At 47.3% G+C, this 23,707-nt stretch overlaps 1 protein-coding gene across 5 annotated transcripts in view; it reads right to left on the bottom strand.

Annotated features, from left to right (window-relative positions):
- Positions 1-23,707, bottom strand: part of Rhogef3 (Rho guanine nucleotide exchange factor 3) — a 204,381-nt gene that overhangs the window by 158,405 nt on the left and 22,269 nt on the right. For 2 of the 5 annotated variants that reach the window (XM_076307273.1, XM_076307278.1), the window contains exon 1: positions 17,021-17,586. The exons of 1 other annotated variant lie outside the window; for it this stretch is intronic. In XM_076307273.1, the coding sequence (XP_076163388.1) occupies positions 17,021-17,042 (22 nt within the window). In that variant the 5' untranslated portion in view covers positions 17,043-17,586. Of the gene's footprint in view, positions 1-12,244; positions 12,387-17,020; positions 17,587-23,083; positions 23,189-23,707 lie in introns of those variants that run through there. 2 more of the 5 variants (XM_076307277.1, XM_076307276.1) reach the window with 2 other exon arrangements.

Genomic DNA, 23,707 nt, shown 5'->3' with positions numbered 1-23,707 from the left:
AATTGAACGAATGTTAATTCACTAGGAACGAGTGAACAAGGTTTTGGTTGCGTCGGTACGGGTCACTCTTGACCCAGCCACGGTGCACCACCGTTCGTACTTTCACGATCGATTGTCTTTCCCGCGCTTCTCGATACGATTTTATTATCTCGAAAGGGCGATCGTTCGACATATTTCCCGGTGTGAATTTCCACGAATAAGAAGATTGTCGCGAAACTATAAAATAGCGCGCTTTCGAGACTTTCCGCGTACCGAGGCGTTCACGCTGGTCGTCTCCGTTTCCGCGCACACGCGGCTGGCGCATAGAAATGTGTGCAATATTCCACGTGAACGCACAATGTCGGCATTATCCGGTGGCTTTCGTGTTCGTAGCCAGATAAATACAATGGGGACGGCGTTAAGTCAACACAGCGCGGTTATCTGGACTTCGGAGAGAGGAAAATGCTCGTAAAGACAGAAACGGTCCGCTCGAAAGCTCTTAAAGCCCCGACCATCATCGAATTACGCGGGATTTTCGAGGGTCACGCTATTGTGTCGCGTTTTCGGGACTCTATGGAAATTTTCTCGGATCCGCCTTTGTGCGATTTCACTTTGGATGTCTTTTATCTTCGCGCAACGACGACGGAAACACGAATCTCTTTTCCCACTTTTTTCTCTATTCCGCTTCGTCTCGCTTCGCTTTGAATCGTGTATTTAACGGGGACGAACCCGAGATCAATTACACGACGGTATTCGTAAATATCCGCTCGCGGTTTTGATACCTTTCTCCGAATCAACGAAACGTGGGCCTGGAATTTTAGAGCAAAAATAACATCGACCGTGTTTCCGGGTAATTTCTTTAGCGCAACGTTCCTCCGTTATATTTTTCGAGCCCTCTTCGGGTTTCAAGTATATACCGGATGTTTCAGCCGTTTACTCGCGGTTTCTGAATAGCGAGTTCCCTTGCCCTTGATTGTCTCTTTCCTTTTCCCTTGTACTTTGTTATCTTACGTTTTCGTATTCGAATCCTTCCTTTCAATTTCAATGTTATTCGTTGTACGTTTGCACAGATCGCGGCGCGTAATTTATTCAAAGAGAGGTCGCGGAGCGAAGTCGAAACTTGCTCTCCGCGATACAAACGAGAAAGGTACGTCTCTTTCGTCCTTTATTCGCGAGATACGCGCAATTACGATCGCATCGGAGGCAACGATTCATCGACGATTCGATAATGGACACGTGACTCCCGCGATATAAAATTTGTCGAATTTGTTACGATCCACGGTCGATTACATCGGTCCTTGGGTGGAAATAGCTGTACTCGACGGATACACGTGCCACTGGCTATCGATATCGTTAATGATCGATCTTCGTAATCCTTCTTCCGCTGTCTAAGAGATTAATTAATCACGTAACCCGACAAATCCTCTATGCGAGATCCCGCTGATAGCGGCTCAAAGTTGGGTGAAATTCCGTTATGCAATTTCCCGGATGATTTCCCCATGGAATGCACAGCAAACCATAAAACTTTGTATCAGGCATAATATCGGATAGTTCTCGCTCGAATGAACAGTATCGACCGGTTTTTTTCAATCAAGTCCTCGAGACGAATCGTATATATCGGAAATTTCGATCGTTGTCTGCAAATAAAACACAACCCGGTGCGTGTCTGCTCGACGTCTGTTACGCGATGCGTCGCGTAAAATATTCGAAAGCAGAGTGACTCCTCCGGGCGATACTCCAAGTGAAATTAAAATCCCGGTAAATGTGGAAAAAGTAATTGGGACGATGTACCTATTTACTCGAACGCAGCGATTGTTTCGCGATTCGCGATTCCACGGCGAATCGGTATTGAAAATACGGTGATAAAGTTTCCAAATTTTCTCAACTCGCGTCGCCTTCGACTTACGGGGTTCTCTCGACGGGAAACGATTCTCATTTACGTGTAAAAAAAAAGAGAAGAAAATCGTACGAAACGAATCGAACGTAACGTACGGTTACAAAAGATACGTACGTATTTGAACGTTACAAAGGTACGTATCTGAACGTGATAAAAGTACGTGTTTGAACGATACAAAAGTTACGAAAGTACCTACGTATTTGAACGTAAGAGGGCATCGAAATTCAGTACCGGTCGCTAAATATTGTTTTTGTATTTATTCCCAGCCCGATCTATAATGTTATTCGGCAATAAGGTAACTTCGTAGGCGGTGAAGCCTCCGTAGCTTCGACCCATCTAATATCGAACGCCACAATTTTTCAAGCACCAAACTCTCGAGTACGAGCCAAGAGTTTCGCGTAGAACACCTTGTGCCCGACTCGTTTAACAATATATAGGCGAGATAATACACCCTGCGGCTGAAATGTGGCTGAATTCTACTCACAGTCGAGTGCCCCGATATATCATAGTAAACTGTTCGATGTAGAACTCCCCGATGAATTATATCGCTCTCTGTGTGTCTCTCTGTGCGCGTGTGTGTGCGTGGATAGAGCGAGTCTTCCTACCGTGTGTCAAGTGCCGCCATTGAAGACGGGACGCATGCATAATTCGCGTTTTCGAGTGCAGAAGGGACGCCATGAAACGGAAGAGGATGGAGCGAAAGTACTCCGACAACGACAGGAAAACCGTAGGAGTAGATTTTCAATTATCCTGGAAAAGGTGCTCGAGGCATTCGAGCCAAGAGGGTGGATCAACTTGGGACGGTTCACGGATACCGAGCTTTCTCGCATCATTTATTAGCCGGTGGCGAGAAAAATATTAATAACGCGGCTATATTTCACCCTAATGCCCGACCTTTCTCTACGTCGCGTAAACAAAACCGTATTTCGTTCAACCGTGAAACGCTCGACCGTGCCGAAACGAAAATACCTCCGGATATCGTATTTTCAATTTTTTTTTTTTCTTTTTTTTTCCTCCCCGATGAAATTCGAAGGTCATTGAATTGCTCTTCAGACGGAACGTTAATCGACGGGAAAGTTACGCGCGAGATCGTGTCTGGCGAACGAAAAGTCACGCTTCGATCGATTCGCGGATACGGTGGACCAGATTCTTTTCGTAAATTACGAACGGTGGCTCGTAAATTTCCACCGTGTAACTTCACCTTTTTTCCCCGTTACGTATAAATCGTGGAAACAAAGTCTCGGTCCCGCGGGGAGGGACCGGCCGCGAGTATAAATTCACGGAACACTTTTGACGCGTTCGAGGGGAACCGAACCGATCCGTGTATAATTTAAGGAACCGTACAACTCGTGAAATATGGATTATCATCGTGTTCCGCGGGATAGGTTCCGTTGATGAGAGGCGCAACGCTATCCAGACGCGTCGGTCGATACGAAAACCATTTGCGAGCGGGTGCGAGCCGTCGATACAGAAACGGGCAACCTCGAATGGACTGCTCGTATGCACGCGGTTGTTTTAGCCAATGATATCTACCGTGAACTTACTCGTGCACGTCGATTTAGTTCCTCCAAGCTTCGTCGACACCTGCGGGAAACTGATATCTCGCGTCGAGACTTTATGGCAGACTTACGCGGACTTACGGGAAGATATACGGTTAGGGGGTAGCTACAAACTGTCCCTCTATTCGAATCTAGTTAGTTATTATTTTCCCGTGAATTGCCCTGAACTGACAAAAATTATGCACCCGCTCGTGCGAAACGGAGAGAGAGAGAGAGACGGTGAACGCTGCGTCTTGGAAACGATGGAACGAGGACGGAGACTCCTCGTAAAATCGTTCGCAAAGTCTCGGGATTAAACGGGGAAATTATTTTTCGAACTCTGAATTATGTAGCTCTCACGCGTATCGTGCTAGGGATGCGTAGAAAATATTGGATCGGTGAAAAATGATACGTTTCAGAGAGCTAGAAGAAGAACACTTTATCTCGAAATATTAGAATTTCTTGTAAATTCGTTCGCGTAGTCTCGGGATTAGACGGAGGAATTATTATTTCTACGTTAAATTGTACGTAACTTTTACTCTTGGTTCGTTGCAGACATGCGCGAAGAATATTCGCTTTGACTAATTTTGGTATTTTTCGTGAACAATTTTCAAGGCAAGTGCGATACGAAATAGCAATACGAGTCTCTGGGTGAACAATGATCGTATGTTTGAGTTAACGTTGTATTATTTGTAGGTTCGAATTCAAATAGGAACAGTTTTCGTTCTGAAAGGACAGTATTGTTTAAATCTTTACAGCGAAGTACGCACGTAACGCGACACTTTTGTCGCGACGATTTTAGAGCCGATTTGGTAAGTATTTCTCGCACATTCGAAAAACACCGCGGGCAGCGAATCGATTCGTGTAATACCTCGCTGGTAGAGAGAATATTCCGAACAAAAGGCGCCTTTTAAAATTGTGCAGTAACTCCGGTTCCGTTTGATTTCCAGCGAGAAACGACAGGAGTTTGTCGTGTCATCGAATTGTTGACAGAACTAGTCGTGGATCCGTTGCCACCGTATCGTCAACCGAACGTACGCCGACCGAATACTGTAAATTTGCTTCTGAACTTTCAACGTTCGCGCATCTACGGTTGCAGTTGAACAATCCACTGCATTTGTGTCATTGCGCTTCTGAGACAGCACGTTAACTCCTACCGATTCTCCAGACGCTATCGCGCGCAACGGGAAGATCTTCGCTGTTGGAAAACTCGAACGTTTCGGAAATTCGAAATCGGAGAAACGAATAAACCGAAAAGAAGGGAAACACGAAAGTCGGAGATTTGAAAAATTCTAGCCAATATCCGGAATCTCGATCTCGACCGAACGATTCGATAAATATAATAATATATCGGTTCCGAACCAAGACGTAGAAAAATACTTAACGAAAAATGACCCAAAAAATAGATACAAAAATATCATACGATTTCAAAAAAGTAAAATTTCAATATGGTTAATCGCAACTTGGAACGTAAGTAGATGATTGCAAGGAGATAATACTTCGGTTAAAGACGTGACTTAGAGCCTTAATTGTTTCGAGAAAAAAAAAGAAGAAAAGATTTCGTAATTTTCTCTCGAAAGTAAATCAATGAAAGGAACGAAAGCACCAATAACGGAGCAATGCTTTGTAAGAGTCGAACACGAAATAACGGAGGAGGAAACTTCCTGGTACGAAATTTCCAAATGACCAGGCACAAAAGGGACGTAAATGAAAGTTTGTCGGTAACAAATGACGTTGTCGCGGAGATGAATTAAATCGAACCCCACAGATTCGTACACATTATCGATGTCTAATGTTCGTACGGGGGCGGCTGGTGGCCAGCAACAGGGCTTTTTGTCCGTGAAAATCGTGTCGCGCAATATCCGATATGGGACCCCACTGCCACTGCCCGGATATCGTAAATCAATTTTCTTCGTTGCGTGGTATATTTCTCTTCCGTTCCGTTCCGTTCCGTTCCGTTCCGTTCCGTTCCCCGTTGTGATCTCGGCCGTAAGTTTAGGTTCGTTACACTGGAAATTGGCAGACCTTTGTTCCCTTTCGTAAAGCGATTAAACAAATGGACGAAATCATCGAATGCGCCGCGTTGCATCTCAAACGAGCCGATCGGTTCTTCGACTTTCGAGAAAATCGAATCGACGATTCGTTGAAAAGCGGCGCGTGTTTGCGCTCGATAGAAATTTCACTCGACTTCGAGCAAACTTTCGCGTCCGGTCGAATATTAATGGACAAAGTCTCGTTAATATTCAGTGAACGGTACGTAGGTGCAAGTGAATTCAGCACGGCATTGTACACGGTTGTTTAATGTTAACGTCGCTGCATGTATTCAACGCGCAGCCCTCGGCGATGATAACGAGGACCGAAATTATTGCGATTAATCGGAATGGAAAATTGTTCCACTCTTAATAGTAAGTAGATACATCCATGGTTGCACGGACACCGTGGCCCGTTAGACGCGCAGAGGAAGAAAAGCTCGCGACGACCGAGCGAGCAAATGCATAGAAAGTGTCTCCGGGCAAACTGCTCTAACGATGAGAAATTCTTCTTTGATATTGTAAACTTAGCTCGCGGTAAGGTTTAGAGCCTCTCTCCTCGCACGAACGACGGGTCTTTGTTTCTTGAACAGTGTGTTGCATAAATATCCGCATTCAGCGGTGACTTGTTCGAGAACAGGTGATATCGTTTATCGAACGATCATTTTTTCGTCGGGTTTCTCCAAGAAAACGCGACAGGGCACTCTAACCGTGAGAAATTTGATACTCGAAACGGTTGGCAACGCTTCGGGCGAGATAAATCGGACTCGGTGTCGAGAGAAATAGACGAATTTCCTTTGGTATCGCGCAGGACTATTTAGAACACACGGCCTTGAATACGATATTAATTATTAGTATCGCGTGACCTCGTTACCATTTAATAGGTTTAACGAGATCGTGAAACGAATATGGAATTACAAAATTAACGGAGCGATACGACCAACGTGTGTACATCGAAATAAATACGAATACGAAGAGCGCAACACTTTTACCGTGAATTTGGGTTGATCGATTATTCGAGAAGCTTTCGTTTTCGCGAAATTCGGTAAAATCGCGATCCTAACGGAATTACGATGTGCGAAATGATGTAAGAAATTGGGAACGAGGTAGATGGACGAAACAGAGAGTAAATAAACGCGAACGACGGCGAAACTTTATCTTCGCTCGGTTGACTGAAAAAATATTGGGAAAATACGATATTGCTGGAACTTGGATGTTTCGATTCGGCCATTACGAACGGAATGAATAATAACGGTGATGTCTGGAACGGAGAACGCAAGTTTCGTAACTCTACGTTCCATAATACGTGTTCTCGGAACAACACGTCTTCGCCTGACGATTCAATGTTGCAAGCTTTGTTCGCAAGTTCTCTTCGTAATAACTTGAGACTTGCGGCGAAGAAGATTACCCAGTGTAATTGAAATTGGTTATATCTGGACTCGCGAGGAATGTTTGTTAAACGTGCGTTTCACCCTCTTAGACGTTTACGCGCATAATCGTAGGCCATTCGAAACGATTAACGTTCAACTTCTGGCTTCGTGCGATAAAATTTCTCAGTGATTTAATATTCGAGTATTTGCAACTTCCGTGCGTATCCGGGTGTTATAAAATACCGTTGGTACGCGACAACGATAAATTCAAATAACTCGGGAAATTACGTTTCGGGGAAATATACTTATGTATGGATTCGGGACAATGTTGAAACGTGATTAAACTACGGTGTGTATGTTATTTAATAACCGAGAAAATTTTCCGCTGGAAAATTAATCTCTTCGCGAATCCATAAACACAAGGGACGACAAAACTTTACGAAACTCGATGAACGTCTGAATTAAACCCAAACAGAGAAATACGATAAATTTGTAAACAATAATACGGTAAATTTATTACCGTTTTATTACTAGCCGAAATTACATTTGTGACTAGGATTCGGTATTAATTACCCGTAAAAACACCGTAGGTAATAAAAGATAGGTAATTGATCCAATTGGTCGGAATATCGTATGCTCGTAAACGACAGATACAGTTGCTTCTATTCGTTTCCTCCGATGAAAAGCTTTCTAACGCGACGCATCGATGAATTCTATCGGAAAGAAATATAATTTACGGTTGCGCAACGAATGGATCGTTAAACGTTTCAATCGTTTACTTTTGTTTCGGAATAAAATCGTTTCCAACGATAGAAACGGTCGAGAATTTTTTTGTTTTTTTTTTTTAAAGGAGACACTGGAAAACATTTTTGAAGATATTTTATTTTTCCCGTAATAACTCGTTGCCTCGCATACGGTTGCACGATCGTACGAAAATACGTTCGCTGCGAGTAACGCAAAAATATCGAACCGAAAATGTACACTTGTACACTTTTCAAGGAACAGCTTGTAAAATGGATTTACTCGGGAGCGATATATCCGCTTCGTAATAATATATTTATTATTCCGGGCAAGTGTCGGGAGATTACTCGATAATAATGGTTCCCCCTTTAGAATTTCCGAGAAAGAGCGTGGGTGGGGTGAGAAACACGTGGAATTGAATGAGAGCTTAAAAACAAGTCTCCCATTCCTCGTGGAAGCGTCGTCCGACGACGATAATTTTGTTTCCCCAGCGTTGTTGACGTCCTCCCATTCATTTTCGTGGAAAATGGAAGGAATCGACGGGTAAAACGGAAAGCCATGGTGCGCGCTCTAGTCCCAACGCTTGAATGCAACTTTGAATATGAGTCGGGAACAATTGGTTCCTTTAATGAGATTGGCCGTGGATGTGTACGTGTAGACACGTGACGCGTATACGTTTCTGCAGACGATTCTTGCCGTGGCTGCGCCAACCGTCGGGCGCAACATTATTAACCCGACTGACGTCGCAAATATATCATTACGGCCGTTGCACCGACGAATTCTCGTATTAATTATTTATGCCGGTCACGTTACACGGGAACTCGTAATAAATTGCCGGAGATAGTTATCGCGGCCGATCTATGCGGAGTTGCTTTTGGAATTAACACCGGGGAAAGATTTTCGTTACTTTAACGGGAAACACATTACGCGCGCGTTATAGAAAGTAAACCGTGACCTTTTCAATGTTTATGAATACAAGCATTCAAGGAGGTCGAGGCTTTTCTCGATTTTCTTGAAAACGTAGCCCCGCACAAAAGAATACTACACCGGCTTTTGGATTCAGTTTCCTTTCACGTGAAATCACTCCGAAGACACCCTCTCTGTTGCGTTTCATCCACAATAATTATTCTCAAATCGTAATGCACTTCGAGATAGCGTTAGAGGAAGAATTAAAAGGATCGTTTCGATATACTGGTACGTAAACGTTCGCAAATTCGAGCAGCAGAGGTGGATCAATTACTCGTCCGTTTCCAAAAATCCCACTGTTCGCGCTTATTTTCGTCCGCTTCTTTTCATTTAAAGTCGGCACGTAACCAATCATACTCGAGACTATTTCGTATTCGAGTCACCCTCGATTCACGTCGGAATTTATATCTCGACCATTTTGAGGATACCAAATTTAATTTCGCCCAGATCCGTCAAGCTATCGACCTATCGGAACCATTTACCCAACTAACCGATTTAACCTACTCTTAGGTATCCGAAACTTGTACAGCAACAGTCTAGATGCATACGTCAAGCTCTTGGATAAATTCAGCTAAGTATAACTCCTATTCCCAATAGACTGTATCGCTAATATACAATGCAGATCGTTTCACGTAATATTTACGCTGTCAGTTTCGGAGAAGAACGATCGAAGAATTTATTGACATCGATGCGCAACGATATTGCGATAGAATAATTGCAAATAGAACAATTATTGCGTTTTCACTTCGTGTATTACGCGGTGCACTATTTTATCGATCTTCCTCTCGAAATTCGCTCCAAACTAAATATTAACTATAACGAAACGCAGAGTAACGGAATTACATTTTAATCGACATTGCATAAACGACTACCGTGCGTGTGCGTAGAACACAACCAGTGTGGATTTATTTGCGGTTCATTTTAAATGCAATTATGTAGAAGAAACATTGCGCGTATCGTTTATTTACTATTTCGATGTTTCCAAAGGATACGAACATTTTTGCAGAAGTAAACGCAAAAATGACCACCGTTATTTTAATCGAAAACGTTGAAATACCTTCGGAAAAATGTCGCGAAACAACATCGACGAGTTGCATCGTAACGATGCATGGAAATTTAAAAACGTGGATGAAAATATACCGTGGTCTTCGACGCGGAACGACAAAGTTAAAGACAGTCGTTTCGTCGATGTTAATTATCGAAGAATTTTTGTGCCCGTTCGTAGCAACGGTGATTTTCTTTCCAAAGTCGGTTCCCTTATTTTCGTGTTGCAAAATTCAAGCTGCAGGGAAATGTCGCCGAGTTTTAATTAGTCCGGGGAGTCTGAAACTGCAACGCCATGTTTGAATGCAAATAATCATCCCGTTATTTCGATGAGATAGACAAGGTACACAATAATGATTATGCGTACTAACTATCATCGTGCGAAGCTACAAGCTTGTTTAATGGTACCTGCATCCTCTCCCAATTATTACGGTATAATAGTGGCACTAATCGATTCGCGCAGTGGCTACAAAACAGCTCTTCCGACCGGGGAACGTTCTTAACGAGAGCAAAGATACTGTTTATGCATTACTCAGCGCTGAATGGAAGTATTAAAAATTCAATGGAATTACCGTTCGCGCGGGCGCTGTGTACATCTCTTAATTTCATTTTTTCTTTCGGTCGGAAAACAGGACCTGGCGGCGTAAATATTTAATTTTGCTACGCGAACGCGGAAACCGAACGACGAAAATGTATTTGCTTGTTAGACGCTCTATATTTGTCGTAAAATTTCGCGTCCGTTAATAAAAACGTGTTCAGGGTGAAACGTAAATGTGGGCTCGATAAACCGGAGCCACGAAAAAGGGAAAGTAAACAAGTCGGCGGATAAATCATTTAATACGGTGCTTTTGTTACGTTCTACGTTTTATCGCCGACTAAATTGTTGTTGTCTTTATAATTACCGCCGCTAGCCATAGGGTCGTTAAGTTAATTAGCTGTTACCGGCGTCCGACCGCTTAGCTGATTACTATTTAGTGCTCGTTGCGAGAATAAGCCGAGGATTGTGACAAATTGTGAAAATAAATTCTTGGAAACGGCAATCCGGTTAAGATAAAACTTAGGGCCAAGAATTTCGAACCGATTAACGGTCAAAGTTTGTCCCGCAGCGACGAATTTAAATTCTTTAAAATTTTTCTTCCCGAGTATTTCCATAGAAACTAATCGCGTAATTGCGAGAGATAATTTAACGGATATACAACAACGACTGGAAAATACACGTCGGACGAGGTCATCTGAGCCAGGATGTTGTAAGAGCATACGAATGGCTGGAAAAGATCACGTAGAACACTTACCGTGAAAATAAAAATAGAACGACAAAAACAAGGGAACGAGGAAACTCGAGGGTAGCGTACTTTCAAAGAGAAATTGTTATTTTTGCGCAACGTGCGATGTAAAGAAAACAAGGAAATCGTTTGTCACGTTACAACGAAAAATTGCATTTCATTTGCATAGAGACTCGTAATTTTACGACATTTTCTATTAATTTAGAATAATAAACGTTACAACTTTTCCTTCGAAGAGCTGTTCGTTCTCCAAGAGATTTCGATAAATTCTTGAAACAAACGTTTTGCAATTGGTCGATCATTCGGTTCCTTGCTTCCACAAGGATCGTTCAAACTTCTAGGTAAATGGAAACCTGTACAAGGGAGGTTCGAAGCAAGACGGATTATGTTTCGAGCCCCTATCGATGCATTATTTTCAAGTTTGAATTCAACGCAAGTACGAAGTCTCCGAGAAACCGTGCAAACTTCGGGTTAGATATTTCGCTGCATTCACTGGGCAGGAATTAGTCGATAGACCGGTTCCTTTGATAAAATACACTCGATGCTAAATTTCCTCGCGCGTTAAAGCATCGTAGATATTTACTGTTTCTTGTGCGCTGCCGATTCGACGCGTGGCTGGCGAACGAAAAGAAAAAAAAAACAAATTTCGTAACGGATCAAAATTGAAAATAGCCGGGGCGGGGAGGAGTAGAAAAATGTTTTCATTCATAGGTTAGAGAAGCGAAAAATTTGTACTACCCTTCGTCTGGTACGTCGGAGCGTAACGGAAGCGTGTACATGTAACAGCGGAATACATCTGCTAGTTAATAGATAACTGGGTCGTTGTCCTCGAGAGGTCGCCGAGGCTTTTGGCAAAGAACGAGCAACGAAACGAAGATGAGGCGAGGGGGGTAGGGGATCCGTCTTCCCGAGGTGCCTACGTCTAGCAAAGAAGCTGTGCACCGTGTTAGAAAAAAAAGTGGAACGGGGTCAAGGCGGGTTCGTCGCTCGTTTTTTACTCGCGGAAAAATTGCCCGAAGCAAGTTTCCTTTTTTCTTTTCGTTGTTTCTCGCGAAGAACTATCTACAACTTCATAATTTATCGTGTTTTCGAGCTTTCCGCGGGTGGAACGGTCTTTTTTATCGTAACGTTGTTTGCCGTGCGGACAAGTTACCATTGTCGTCGCCGTGGGACGGACTTTGGTACCCGCTCGAACGCGACGCGAAATAATTATACTTTGGATCGCGAACAATTTTTATCCGACGCGTTCTTCTCTCACCGTCTTGTACAATGGCTGTAAAAGAAAGCGTAACGTGCAGCACGTAAACGATTCCCGAGAAACTAACGAACGAACGAACGAACGAACGAACGAAACGCGAAACGATTTCGCGAAGATCCGTTTTGTGTATTGGCTCACCTGACGTTCCTCGCGTTCTCTCCGCGCACGCCAATTCCGTGCTCCGACATCGTCCAACTCGCGAAAGCTCTCGGTCGTTCTTGCAGCGTCGCAATTCCACGCGGTTCCATTAACAGTAACAACAATGTTCGACGTGAACGAAAAATCGATGGAAGTTTCGCACCTTCCATTCGTCACTCTTTCCTTTGAGGATTAACGCGACAAAAGCGGATCAGCGAACGTTCACAGAGGGATTCGTCAAGTCGAAGATGTTGGTCCCGGTGTCGTGTCGCGGGGCGTTCTCGAGGGTTCCCTATTCGATCGTCGAGGGTACCTCGCGGATGTATTCGTTCCCGTAAAGGTGACTCGATCGACGATTATCCTCGAAAATGTCGTTCGGCGCGTCGTCTTCGCGTGGAATCGTCCCCTCGGGTTCCTCGTCGAGGCGTTCGTTAACGAACGATCCACTGTAGCTTCGATCGGTGAGATCCACGGGACGATCGTCTCTTCTCGTCGTCTCGAGGAACGTCGCGTAACTCGACCGCGTACCCGACCGTCGCGACGAAACGTCCATCGTGTGCGCGCAATAATATCGCGACCGGTCTACGATAATTGATTCGCGGGTTCGTTTGTATCGTATACGGGACAATGTTCGATAACGAGTGTCCCAAGTGTCTCTGGTTTCCTATTAAATTTCACCGTTTGCGTTGCACGTAGTCGTAGACGCACGACTCGGCGCTTCGTTATCCGTGACACGGCTCAACGACGAGCTTCCTCGAACGGATACGAGCACAACGTGGCACGGATTTTCATTGGTACGCCGTTTTAACGGCAAACAGAAATCGCGGATTAGTCCGGCACGATCTGTTCCCGCTTTGAATGCACGCCCTAAAAAGTGCAAAATGAAAAGCTGCTCTTTATTGCTCCGCGGGTGACTCGGTCGTTTCCACGGGATCGGGAACGCTCGCGCGTCGCGGATTTCGACCCGGTTCTTGTTTTTCGCGAGTAACCATCCTTTCCTTCCATTTTTTTTTTCTTTCCTTCTTTCTTTCGTTCGCGGTGTATCGCCGCTCGTGTTCCACCACGGAGGAGACCCTTCCCAGCTCCGCGAACACGTCCAAGTTATCGAGTGTACTCGCGCGTCGGTCCTCCTCGAGTTCGCGAAGAGTATATAATTCACCGTGCCGCTTCGTCGATAGAAATTGTCCTAGTTTTCGGCAACGGAGCGGGTAAACAGGGGGACGCCGAATCGAGTAAAAGTTTCGCCATTTTTTTTCCCTCCTTTTGTTTCCTCCCTGTCAAAGGGCGGCCGGAAACTATTCGAACGAAGGCGTAACGCGATGAAAACGTCCCGTACGAGGGAACCGAGCGTACAACGAACGCGCGTAATGCACAAGGGAGTGCCGAACTACCGAACCTCGGGTCATTAGGTGGATCGAGTGAGTCCAACATTTTGTTTCGCTACGGAAGGGGAAGAGAGTGCGCAGAACTCTCGAACGCGTCGGAGGAAGCGAATTTTTCGCCGGCGTTCTCTCTTCCATCTCGTCGAGCTCATTTTTCTTCCGCGTCTTTCAACCGCCCTTCGCGGTAAATCGTCGGTTCGATACACGTTTTTCCTAACCCCTCGCACCTACCCACGACCGATGCCCCGGATATACGGAAAATTTGTACGTCGACGATACGCGCGTACGTTGCACGGACAAAAAAAAAAACACGAAACGCGTTGCGAACGGAAAGGAAAGGGCGAAGAATCGCGAAATCGACGAACGCAAAACACGTCTTTACGATTCTCGAGAACAATCGTACGATACGATCGTCGACGAACGAATCGACGTTGCGTTCGTTAACGTTGCATCGTTCACGAATCGTTTCCGCCGCGTTTTTCGAAACCAAAGACGTAAAAAAATAAAGTAAGATTCCCGCGGGGTCGCGTAAAAACGACGAGATACGAGTCGAACGAATCCCGAGCGACGTCCGTTTTTACACCGTGGGTCTGTTCGCGACGCGAAGACTTTACGGTGAATTTTGTGTTTCGATACGACGAGAAAAACGAAACGCGTCCTCGTATATCCTCGCGGAAATCGTACCTAGCCGGAGCTGGTTCGTAATTTATCTCGATATCCGCCATATCGTTTTATCAGGATGACTAGTGCTTTCCGATAACAAGGTATCGACCCCGAGGTAAACCAACGAAAAACTTTCCGTTCCCGGCTATTGCGTTCCGTCGGTTGTAATTTTTCAATTCCAGAATTTCGGTTCTCGACGCGACGGAAGAAGAGTCGCCGATCGATTCGCCGACGAAATCGATTCCTGTTTCGGTAATAGTTCCAACGATTTCCACGGTACACCGTCGGGAATAACGGAAGGAAACTCGAGCGAACGATCGTCGGGGCGGTTCGTGCCCGTTGAAAAATTCAAGAAAAACTTTCCAGGGTTAACGCACGACGTTGATCGCAAAACGGTTCGTCCGAAGGAACGTTGGACGATCGTGGAACGACAAGGACGCTCGGTTCTCGTTCTCGCGATGAAATTCATTCCCCCGGTGTAGTTTAAAATTTTTCCAGCGCGTACGAGCGCATCGACGAGATTATGTTTCGCGAGGCGATCGCTGTACCCGGAACCTTCGCGGCACGATGCAGCCACAAACTATTCGAAACATTCCCAGCCAATCGCCGGGATGGAACACAAAGGAATGGGATGTACCGCGAATTCGAGAGTAATATGGTTTATTCGTGCAACGTGACCGGAAACGTCGTCCTTTGGGAGAGATGGAAATACGTCGCGGATGGAAAACCGTGTTTGAAAAATTCCGCGGCCTTCTTCGCGATGAAGATACACCGCGTACCGTGCTCGAGGAAACGCGTACGTTTTAGAGGAGAACGGAATTCGACCGATCAACGCGTTCGCGTCAATTTTTTCGTGCTCGAAGACGCAGCGTAGAAATAGTCGAAACGAAAATCTACGAACGTTATTTCCCAGCATCGTCGACGACGGTGACGTTGCTCGAAAATTTACAATCGTTTCGACCACCGTGGCGTTCGACGCGTTAATTCGAAAAAAAAAGAAAAAAAAAACGATCGACTTCGTACTCGACGAGTAAAATTTTCCATCCAAGCGCAAACGTTCGTTCGCGAATCACGGTGTCGAGAACGAGGGGTGTCGCGTCGCGAAGAATCCTCGAATCGAGGATTCGGCGGCTAATTACTACCGGTGCATCGCGTCAATTAAACGATCAAAGCGCGTGTTTCGCGATGTGGACCTTTTAACCCCCTCTCAAAGGGAATAATTTGCGGATACAATTACCCGAGAACCGTTCGAGAAGCTTCGAAGCGCCTTCGGAACAGTTTGCCGATAATAGTGGGAAACGCGAGAATGGAACGATCAACCGATGCGCCGCGACGTTGGGAATCCAACGTGGATGGAAAAAAAAAAAAAAAAAATCGACGATACCCGCGAACGGACAATGGAATCGTTCGTGCGGAATACGGCGATTCGGAGCGTAAACGTCGCGAAACGAACGACGAATCGTGTCCCGCGCGAGCTCGCGACCGGTGAAAACATAATAATTGTACGGGACTTACGGCTCGTAATGTCTTTAACCTTTCGTTCTTACGTTAGACCGTGCACAGGGATACGTTGAAGTGGGCTCGACGAGAGAGTAGAGGATTGCTCTCGAGGCGGAGAAGTGACACGGAGTAAAAGAATGATGGAAGAAGGGGAGAACATGGAAGAGACTGTTTCAGTGTTATGCACGCTGGAATGCATTGTGGCGAGCCGCAACACCGATTAATAACGCTCGTAGCGCGACAAAGGGAAACTGGGGAGTGGAAGTAGCGCGCAAGACGCGAAATCGAATCGGTCGCGAGATCCGGTTAACGCGCGGTGAATACTTCCAAGAGGGAACGGTTACTTTCGACGTTTCTCGATTTATTCGTTCCGCGAGGTATTCGAGCGAGGAAGTAGAAGAAGATCCTGTTTCGTCGTTGATCCCGGCGAACGCGAATCGTTTTGCGCGTATTCGACGAGAAGATTCGATTTCGTCGAAGCGACGCCGACCGTACTGAACGTCGAGTGCTCGAGCGCGTACGGAAGTGCGAGAAAAAAACGAAAAAAAAAAAAAAAGGAAACGCATCGGAGCCGGTTGCAGCGTAAACGACTTGGACGTTGCACAGGCGCGTATACGCGCGCACAGGTCTACGCGTAGTCGAAGGTGTCGCGCGGGTGTTCCCGTTGCGAAACCTCGCGACGCGATCGAAGGTGCGTGGACACGCACGGGCTTTTCCCTTACGCGATGCGAGCGCGTGCGAGCCGAATATCGACGGCCGTTACCTCGAACGAATTCGCGAGCCCGACGAGAAACCGAGTCCCACGGGAATCCTTTTCGAGAGCGATTCTCCAACGAGAGGCAATTAACGAGTGCCCGTTCGTTGAACGGACACGTAGACAGGACGGTGGAAAGACGGTGGGGGGGGGGGGGGGGGGGGGAAATTAAAAAGAAAAAGAACCGAAACGTCGGTTACGCCGGCGACCAGTCTCGGACGGACTTGGAAGGAAGCGAGGCGCACAGGGGTCGTTGTCCTCGAAAAGGCGCGCGGCGTACAGCCTCGTATTTCAGCGAGAACTCGTGAACCGATAAACCCGGAAATCCCGGTATACGGCGAAACCCCGTGGACACGCTTTCCACCGCCGTAAAATCCATCCCCGAACACGGACGCGGACCAGTCACGCGCGAATCCACTTATAAGCGATACGTGCGCGCATCGTGGCGAGCCGTGCGGCTCGCCGAGTGACGTTTACCGTTCTCTCGGGCATTTATCATCCATGGTCTTGTACGCGGGGCGAGAACGAAGCAAGAACGCCGTGGAGAGACGACCGGTGGCGTTACGGGATCCCCGGTGCGTTATAAAAGCGTGGTGCGTCGTGGGGGCCGGTTTTGCGGTAGCGGCCTCGCGCGTCACAACATTGCATTCATCTTGGCGTCACACGCGATCGGTGGCTAACGGGGACGTAACGACGAGAGTACGAAGGAATCGTAGTCGTCTTGGTCGTCGTCGTCTTGGTAGTCGTCTTGGTCGTGGTCGTAGTCGTGCCGCGTCGTATCGCGTCACGTCGCGTCACCAGGCATTGCATTTCAATCACACACCCACTGCACGTCCGGCGAACGAGGACCGCGTTGCGACTCGCTTTGTGTCGGTTTGCCCGCGGACCGGGCCGGAGCCGAGGAACCGGAGCGTGCTCGATGCTAAAAAGAAGTCCCGTACCGGAGCACCGGCGCGTTCTCCTCGGGACCGTAGGAAAGATCGCGGGGTCAGAGGTGGCGGTCAGAGAAGTGGGGGGACAGTGGCGGTGATCTCGTCGCGGAGAAGGTCTACGGGGGAAGGGGAACGGAGAACGTGTCGGATCCGCGTGTGTCTTTTGGGCTGCCGGTCCCAACGTTGACTGCACCATCCGACTCTATCGCGGTACTCGCCACCACCACCACCAGTATCACCACCACCAACGCCGCCACCACCACCGCCGCTGCCGCCGCCGCCGCCAACGCCGCCGACGCCGCCGACGCCGCCGACGCCGCTGCTGCTGCCGCCGCCACCGCCGCCGCCGATGACGACGACGACGCCGTCGGTTCGCGTTGGCTATCGATTTTTCCGCGCAGCCTCCGCGGCCGGAGCACACAGACCGTCGACGTCTACTGGATAGTTCTAACATCGTTGCTCCGCTACTTTAACCCTTTCTCTCGCTCCTCGTTTCGTTTCTATTCCTTCACGCGTCGGAAAAGATCATTTTCCTTCGCGAGGCCTCGAGTGAGAGGCCGCCCGCAACACACCCTCGTATCGCGTGCATTCCCGTCTTCGGAATCCCTACTCCGATCGCTTCGGAGATTCATCGTCTCGCGTTGTCCCGATTTTTCGACCGCGGTTCCTTTTATTTAGTTTTCCCCGCCACTGTCTCGGGGCATATTCGCGATACGCGAGGAGAACGTTCCTTCGAGACAGGAGCGAGACGGTAACATGTTTATCGTTATTATTATTAGGGTTGTTGTTTCGCGTAAATTCTTTCGCTACTCTTCGTACAAGTTCGATCGTAATTCGCTCCCGCGCGTATAGAACGAAGATCGCTTTTCCAGCGGCTTTACGCGTCCTCCGCGGCACTTATTGATCGCAATTCTGTTGATCTTTCTTCCGCGTCCTGGTTACGCCGGAGTTTGAAATCGCCCGGTGATTGTACGAAGGAGTTGCGTTCTATTGTTTGCGATGAGCGACGATCGCGGCTTGTGTCGTTCAAGTGTTTACAGTTACTCCACTATTTGACCGATATCGTACTAAATCTTCACCGTCGTTTCCCCCGTGACCGTATTGTCCTCCAGTTCCCATAGAAATATTCCTTGTTAACGTACAACGTTGCATTCCATTTTCGCTATGCTCTTTCTTTCTCTCTCTCTCGCGCGCGCGTGCGCACGCTTTCTCTCTCTCCTTCTGTCTATCTGTATTAAAAAACTTTCAAACGTTCTTAATCCCTTTCTTAAAGCGAAGTCAACTTCGCGACAATGAGCTCGCTGGAAAATACTGGGGGAACGTTTTTCACAAAAATGTGCGCTCAAAGGAAAACGTTCTTACCCGAAAGGAAGAAACGTCCCGGCGATGGAATGCACGGTTTTCTGGAAATATTTCGCGAGAAATAAAAGTAAAAGGCGAGGGGGCCCCTCTTCTGCCATCGCATTATGCGGTCTTTTATTCGTTTTTCCGCCGCCTCGTTCGTCGGCGGTTCCTTCGAAGCGAAGAATGGCCAACAGTCGGCATTCTCGCTAACGAACGAGCCAGGAATCCGCATCGACCTCTGGGAGATATCCGCTTTCCTCGGTGAACGTGTCCACGTATCGATTTTACGAATACCGTTCGAAGATATTCAACCGCGGAACCGAAACGCGGTGTTAAATATCGCTTTTTCGGTTACGATTTTTCTTACGAAGAGAGAGACTTATTTTTCTTTTCGCGTCAAGGGAGATCCGCGGAACGTTCGGAAACCCTTGGAATCCTTTCGGGACGTCTCTCGGAAGTGGAGGAACCTTTTTCCGCGGCCGGACAGTTCCCGATGATTCGAGAACGGGGGGCAAAAAAAAAAAAAAAAAAAAAAAAACTCGAGAGGAAAACTTCCGGTTCGGACGTGCATTTTATTTCCGCGTACGTAGGTTCGCAATTTCATCGCTCGCTTTGAGAACAAATTTCCGTAGCGCGTGCGCTCGCTGATTAATACACTTCTCCGAATATGCGAACGGGACGCGAGAAATCCTCGCGTGTGTTACGCGCGCTACGATCGTTTCGTAACCCGGACAACGAAATCCGACGAAGAGGATCGAAACTCGACGTACCGTTGAAAAGTTTCGTAAGCGAAGGGCCCCGGTGATCGGTGGACGCGAGGGAAAGGGTTCCGCGAGGACTCGCTAACGATCTTGGAACGTGTACCGAGAGATGCGCGTAGTACGAAGTTCGACATCGCCGCGCCGAAACTTCTGCACGAACGAGCTACTCACGGGAGCACGAGTATCGCGCAATTGTCGCTGCACCGGCGACGAAATTAAAGGCGCGCGTGGAACCTTAAACGGGGAAGTATTAAGATCGACTCGGTGGTCGTCGAGGTGCCCCGGTCCGATCACGGAACAACGACTCTACTCGATGCAAGTAGTGCTACTCGATCTGTGACCAGACAATAAAGGAAGTAACGCTTACGCCAGCGAGTTTCTCTCGCGATAATGGGTGATCTTGGAAATGGAAAAAAGACGAAGAGGAAAAGGGCCTACGGTCGGCTTTGTGTGGAACGCTAACGGCGTAAAATGGCGTACTCGAGGGTAACCGATACCGTACGAAAATCAATCGCGATACCGTGAAAAAACGTTTGCTTCTTCGACGCGGTAGATTCGCGAGCGGCGAACGATCGAGGATCGTTTCTTACGAATTGCGTACACTTTCGTTTCGTACGATTTTCGCGAGAACGATTCGATCGTTTCGCGATGGAGAAGAAACGTTTCGAGGGGAATTGCGTTCGTCGTTACGTCCTCGTAGAAGAACCGGCCGTAATCGATCGAATCTAGCTACGGAAGGACGAGCTCTACGAAACGGGAATACTCGGAACGAAATATTCCCTCGCGAGTAGGGACGATCGCGATTGCTCGACTCGGTGTCCAAAACGCTAAACAACGTTATTGCCGTGGAAATAAATCCGTTCGCGGAACGACGGGATTTCGGTGGGAAGCGTTTAAGATTTAAAATCGCGTCCGTGCCGGTGGTCGTACACTCGTCGACGCCGTACACGGGGAAATTAAACAACCGAGCAGGGACAATGGAGAATCATTAAAAAAGACGAGTCGCGGAATGTTTTCCCGAGTGACGCACGAAATTTCTGTTTCCGTGCAATTGCACACGGAAGCGTGCAGCGTACCAACGGTTCTTCTGTTTTTTTTTTTTTCTCTCCATCGGTGTACGTGTATCGTGACGTATACGGAGCACGGTGAACACCGACCCGGGGCCGATTCACGGAGCGTACACCGGCGAGCAAAGCCCGGGCGAGTGTCGCGGTACGAAAGATTTCTCCGAGCGAAACGATAAAAGGACGCGTTCCTCGAAGGACACGGAGAAACGGGGATAAGGACGGCCGCGAAGGGCATTCGGATAAATTCAGAAAACTGTAAATCTGGTGGAAATCTCTCTTCGAGATGTTGGAAACGGGACAAGGATAGACGACGGATCACCGCGTACGGGGTTTACACACACGGGAGGTGATAAATGGATCCTCCGCGGTGTGTATCCTCGCGCTTCTGCATCCTCCGACCGATATTTAAATATTTTTATTCGTCGCGCGACCGTTCCGCGCGTTTCGAGCGAACGCGAGGAACCGATTCGCGTAAATTCGTAGATCGCGTAGATTCGTCGGAACGGTTAGCCCAGCGGGCCAAGGTCTCAAAAATTCATCGCGCGAGCGTTGAATATAAACCACGCGTTTAAATTTGAATAGAACGAGCGTTTCTGTCCCGTGTTCCCTCGGACGCGAGTAACTTTCGTCCGAATTCGAACGCGACGAATTTCTCACCGCTCGCCGCGGAAAAATTGTACCCGGTGTTCGTTGGACGGTTACTTGGAAAATTCGCCCTTCCGCGAAATAACAGGTTCGACAGGACGCGTGCTTTTCAGCGTTTTTCGACATCGACGATGAAATCGTAAAAAGAGCTTTTCCTTTGCGTCTTTATGAGCGATTCCGTGCGCGATATATAAGACGTACGTAGCGCATGAAACTATAAAGGAAAGGACGCAAGGGGTCCGAGAATCTTTCCGAAAATCGTAAAATCCCTCTTGTAGCTCGAGAAACGGGCTTTTATTCTTCAAGGACCGGGTTCGGACTAATCTCGAATATCTCTTAGAAGCACACTGGCCGGAAAGCCGAGTCGCTGGACAAAAGATATATCGAGGTTCCGTGTACCACGGCGTCAATTTCTGGACGGTCTATCCATAATCCTTACTTTTCCGGTCGCTGTAAGAAGCAACGTGGACTCATCGGTCTATGGAACCGCTTCATTTTTGTATCCCGAGACCCTGGGACTCCGAGCAACGCGCTTCGCTCGACCGAAGCGACCGAGGGTGTTTCTTTTCTTTTTTTTTTCATATTTATTATACGTCTATACGTACCATCGTACGTCTCCGCGCGGTACAACGAAACGAGAAACAATTATTCGATCCGCTTTACGATCGCGGAAGAGAAACTTCTCCGTCGATTTTCGGTAGATTTCGCTACGTTCGAGGTGCACTCGATCGTTAACGTCAATGTTAACGTCCCGATATCGCGAAAGAAAATCTCCACTGTCCGTCGACGAGCCGTGAAATCAGCGTTTCCGAACACTCAGACCTCCGGACCCTTTCCACTTACGCTTTCGTAAATTTTCACCGGGCCGAGAAGCGGAGGCGTCGAGATCCTCGGCAAATATTCGTCGGCTGGTGACATCGGGATCGACGCGAAAGAATTACTCGTGTTTTATTCAGGCATCGCTGCGTTTTTCATGCGCTCGTATAATTTATTTCACCTTGCCCCGGGCCCGGAGGGACGTCTCCGAGCGTTCCTCTAACGAACTCGTTATTCCCATTGTGTGCTTTTAATGTTTTTAAATACGGCACAATCCGCGCTTTCCTTGCGATGCAAATAGATCTCGATAATATTTCACGTGTCTCCGATTCCACGATATTTCCCAACGGGGCGTAATTTACCGCGAATCAAGCTAGTCATTCTTCGGTCGGCATTGTACGTCGGCCACCGGTTTCGGAATATATGTATACGTATAATACGTATACGTGGACACGATTTAAATTTCAGCGTCTCCTTAATTCGCCTATGAACGCGTCCGACGCATTCATGGTGTCGCGCGAACAGGTACATATTCACGAGGGTGTCTAGACTCCAAAGTGCCGGATGACGAAATTTACGAAGATTAACTCGCCGGGAACCGGCGACTGTGACCAATGGGCCACCCTTACCGGTTACTTGTCACGTGGATAGACGTCCAGACGTCTTATCTCGACTCATTATTGAAATATACCGCATAATAATGCACGTCTGGATTAGTTACCTACTTGACGGAAACGTCAAACGATTGGCTCGTCCCTTGAGCAATAGCACAGAGTTCGGATACGGTAAAGGTGGGAATTTAACGATCGTTCCCATTTACTCGATCTTTTGCGTCTCAAGACTCGTTGGGAACAGCAATGAGGAATCTTTTCACGTATTTTTTTTTTTTGGTATTTCAAATACGTTCCTTTCGAGAACAAAGTGAACGTATAAAGGCGAAGGAAAACGTATTAATAAAAATAAAAGTATTCGCACCGTAATATTTGGATTCGGTCGAGAAGCAAGCCGCACTTAAGGGCCAGAAGACCACAGGTTCCCCACTGCTGGTCCAGAACCTACCGCGTGGATTTTTCTTTTGATCCTTCCGGGGTCGTAAGGTTCGGGATTGGTCCACGTGGACGCGTTTAGTTCGCACCTATCCCCCTCTAATTTAATATCGTACGATCGATTCAACCTCGGTAACGATTTTCGGTCACGTGTGCTCTCGAACGATCGACGATCGAAGCACCGGCGAGATTCCATGATTTTTAAAAGGACTCTGTTCTCCGATAGAGGATCGCCAGGATTCCGATGTTTTTCGAAGTAGTTCGTCCTCGATCGACCCTTCTTCGATATCTGCAAGAAGAAAACCGATATTTTCCTTCGGGACCAGCTCGAGGTTAATTAAAGGAGGGTCAATTCGAAGAACGGACCGTGCAGTTGTCCGACTCGACTCGCCAGGGTAGCGTTTTATGGGGTATTGTTCCACGAGTACGAGGCACACCGGTACATCGAAAATACCGTTCTCCATCGACTGCCACCTCGCGAACGTCTCGACCGCGGAACAATACAGGTGTTTTTACCGGCACGAACGAGCTGCTCGCCTAACCGTTTCGTCTC

The sequence above is a fragment of the Ptiloglossa arizonensis genome, chromosome 3 (genome assembly GCF_051014685.1).
Source record: "Ptiloglossa arizonensis isolate GNS036 chromosome 3, iyPtiAriz1_principal, whole genome shotgun sequence".
Classification (NCBI taxonomy): domain Eukaryota; kingdom Metazoa; phylum Arthropoda; class Insecta; order Hymenoptera; family Colletidae; genus Ptiloglossa; species Ptiloglossa arizonensis.
The sequence above is the reverse complement of the archived record's forward strand: the minus strand, read 5'-3'. Positions and strand labels throughout refer to the sequence as shown.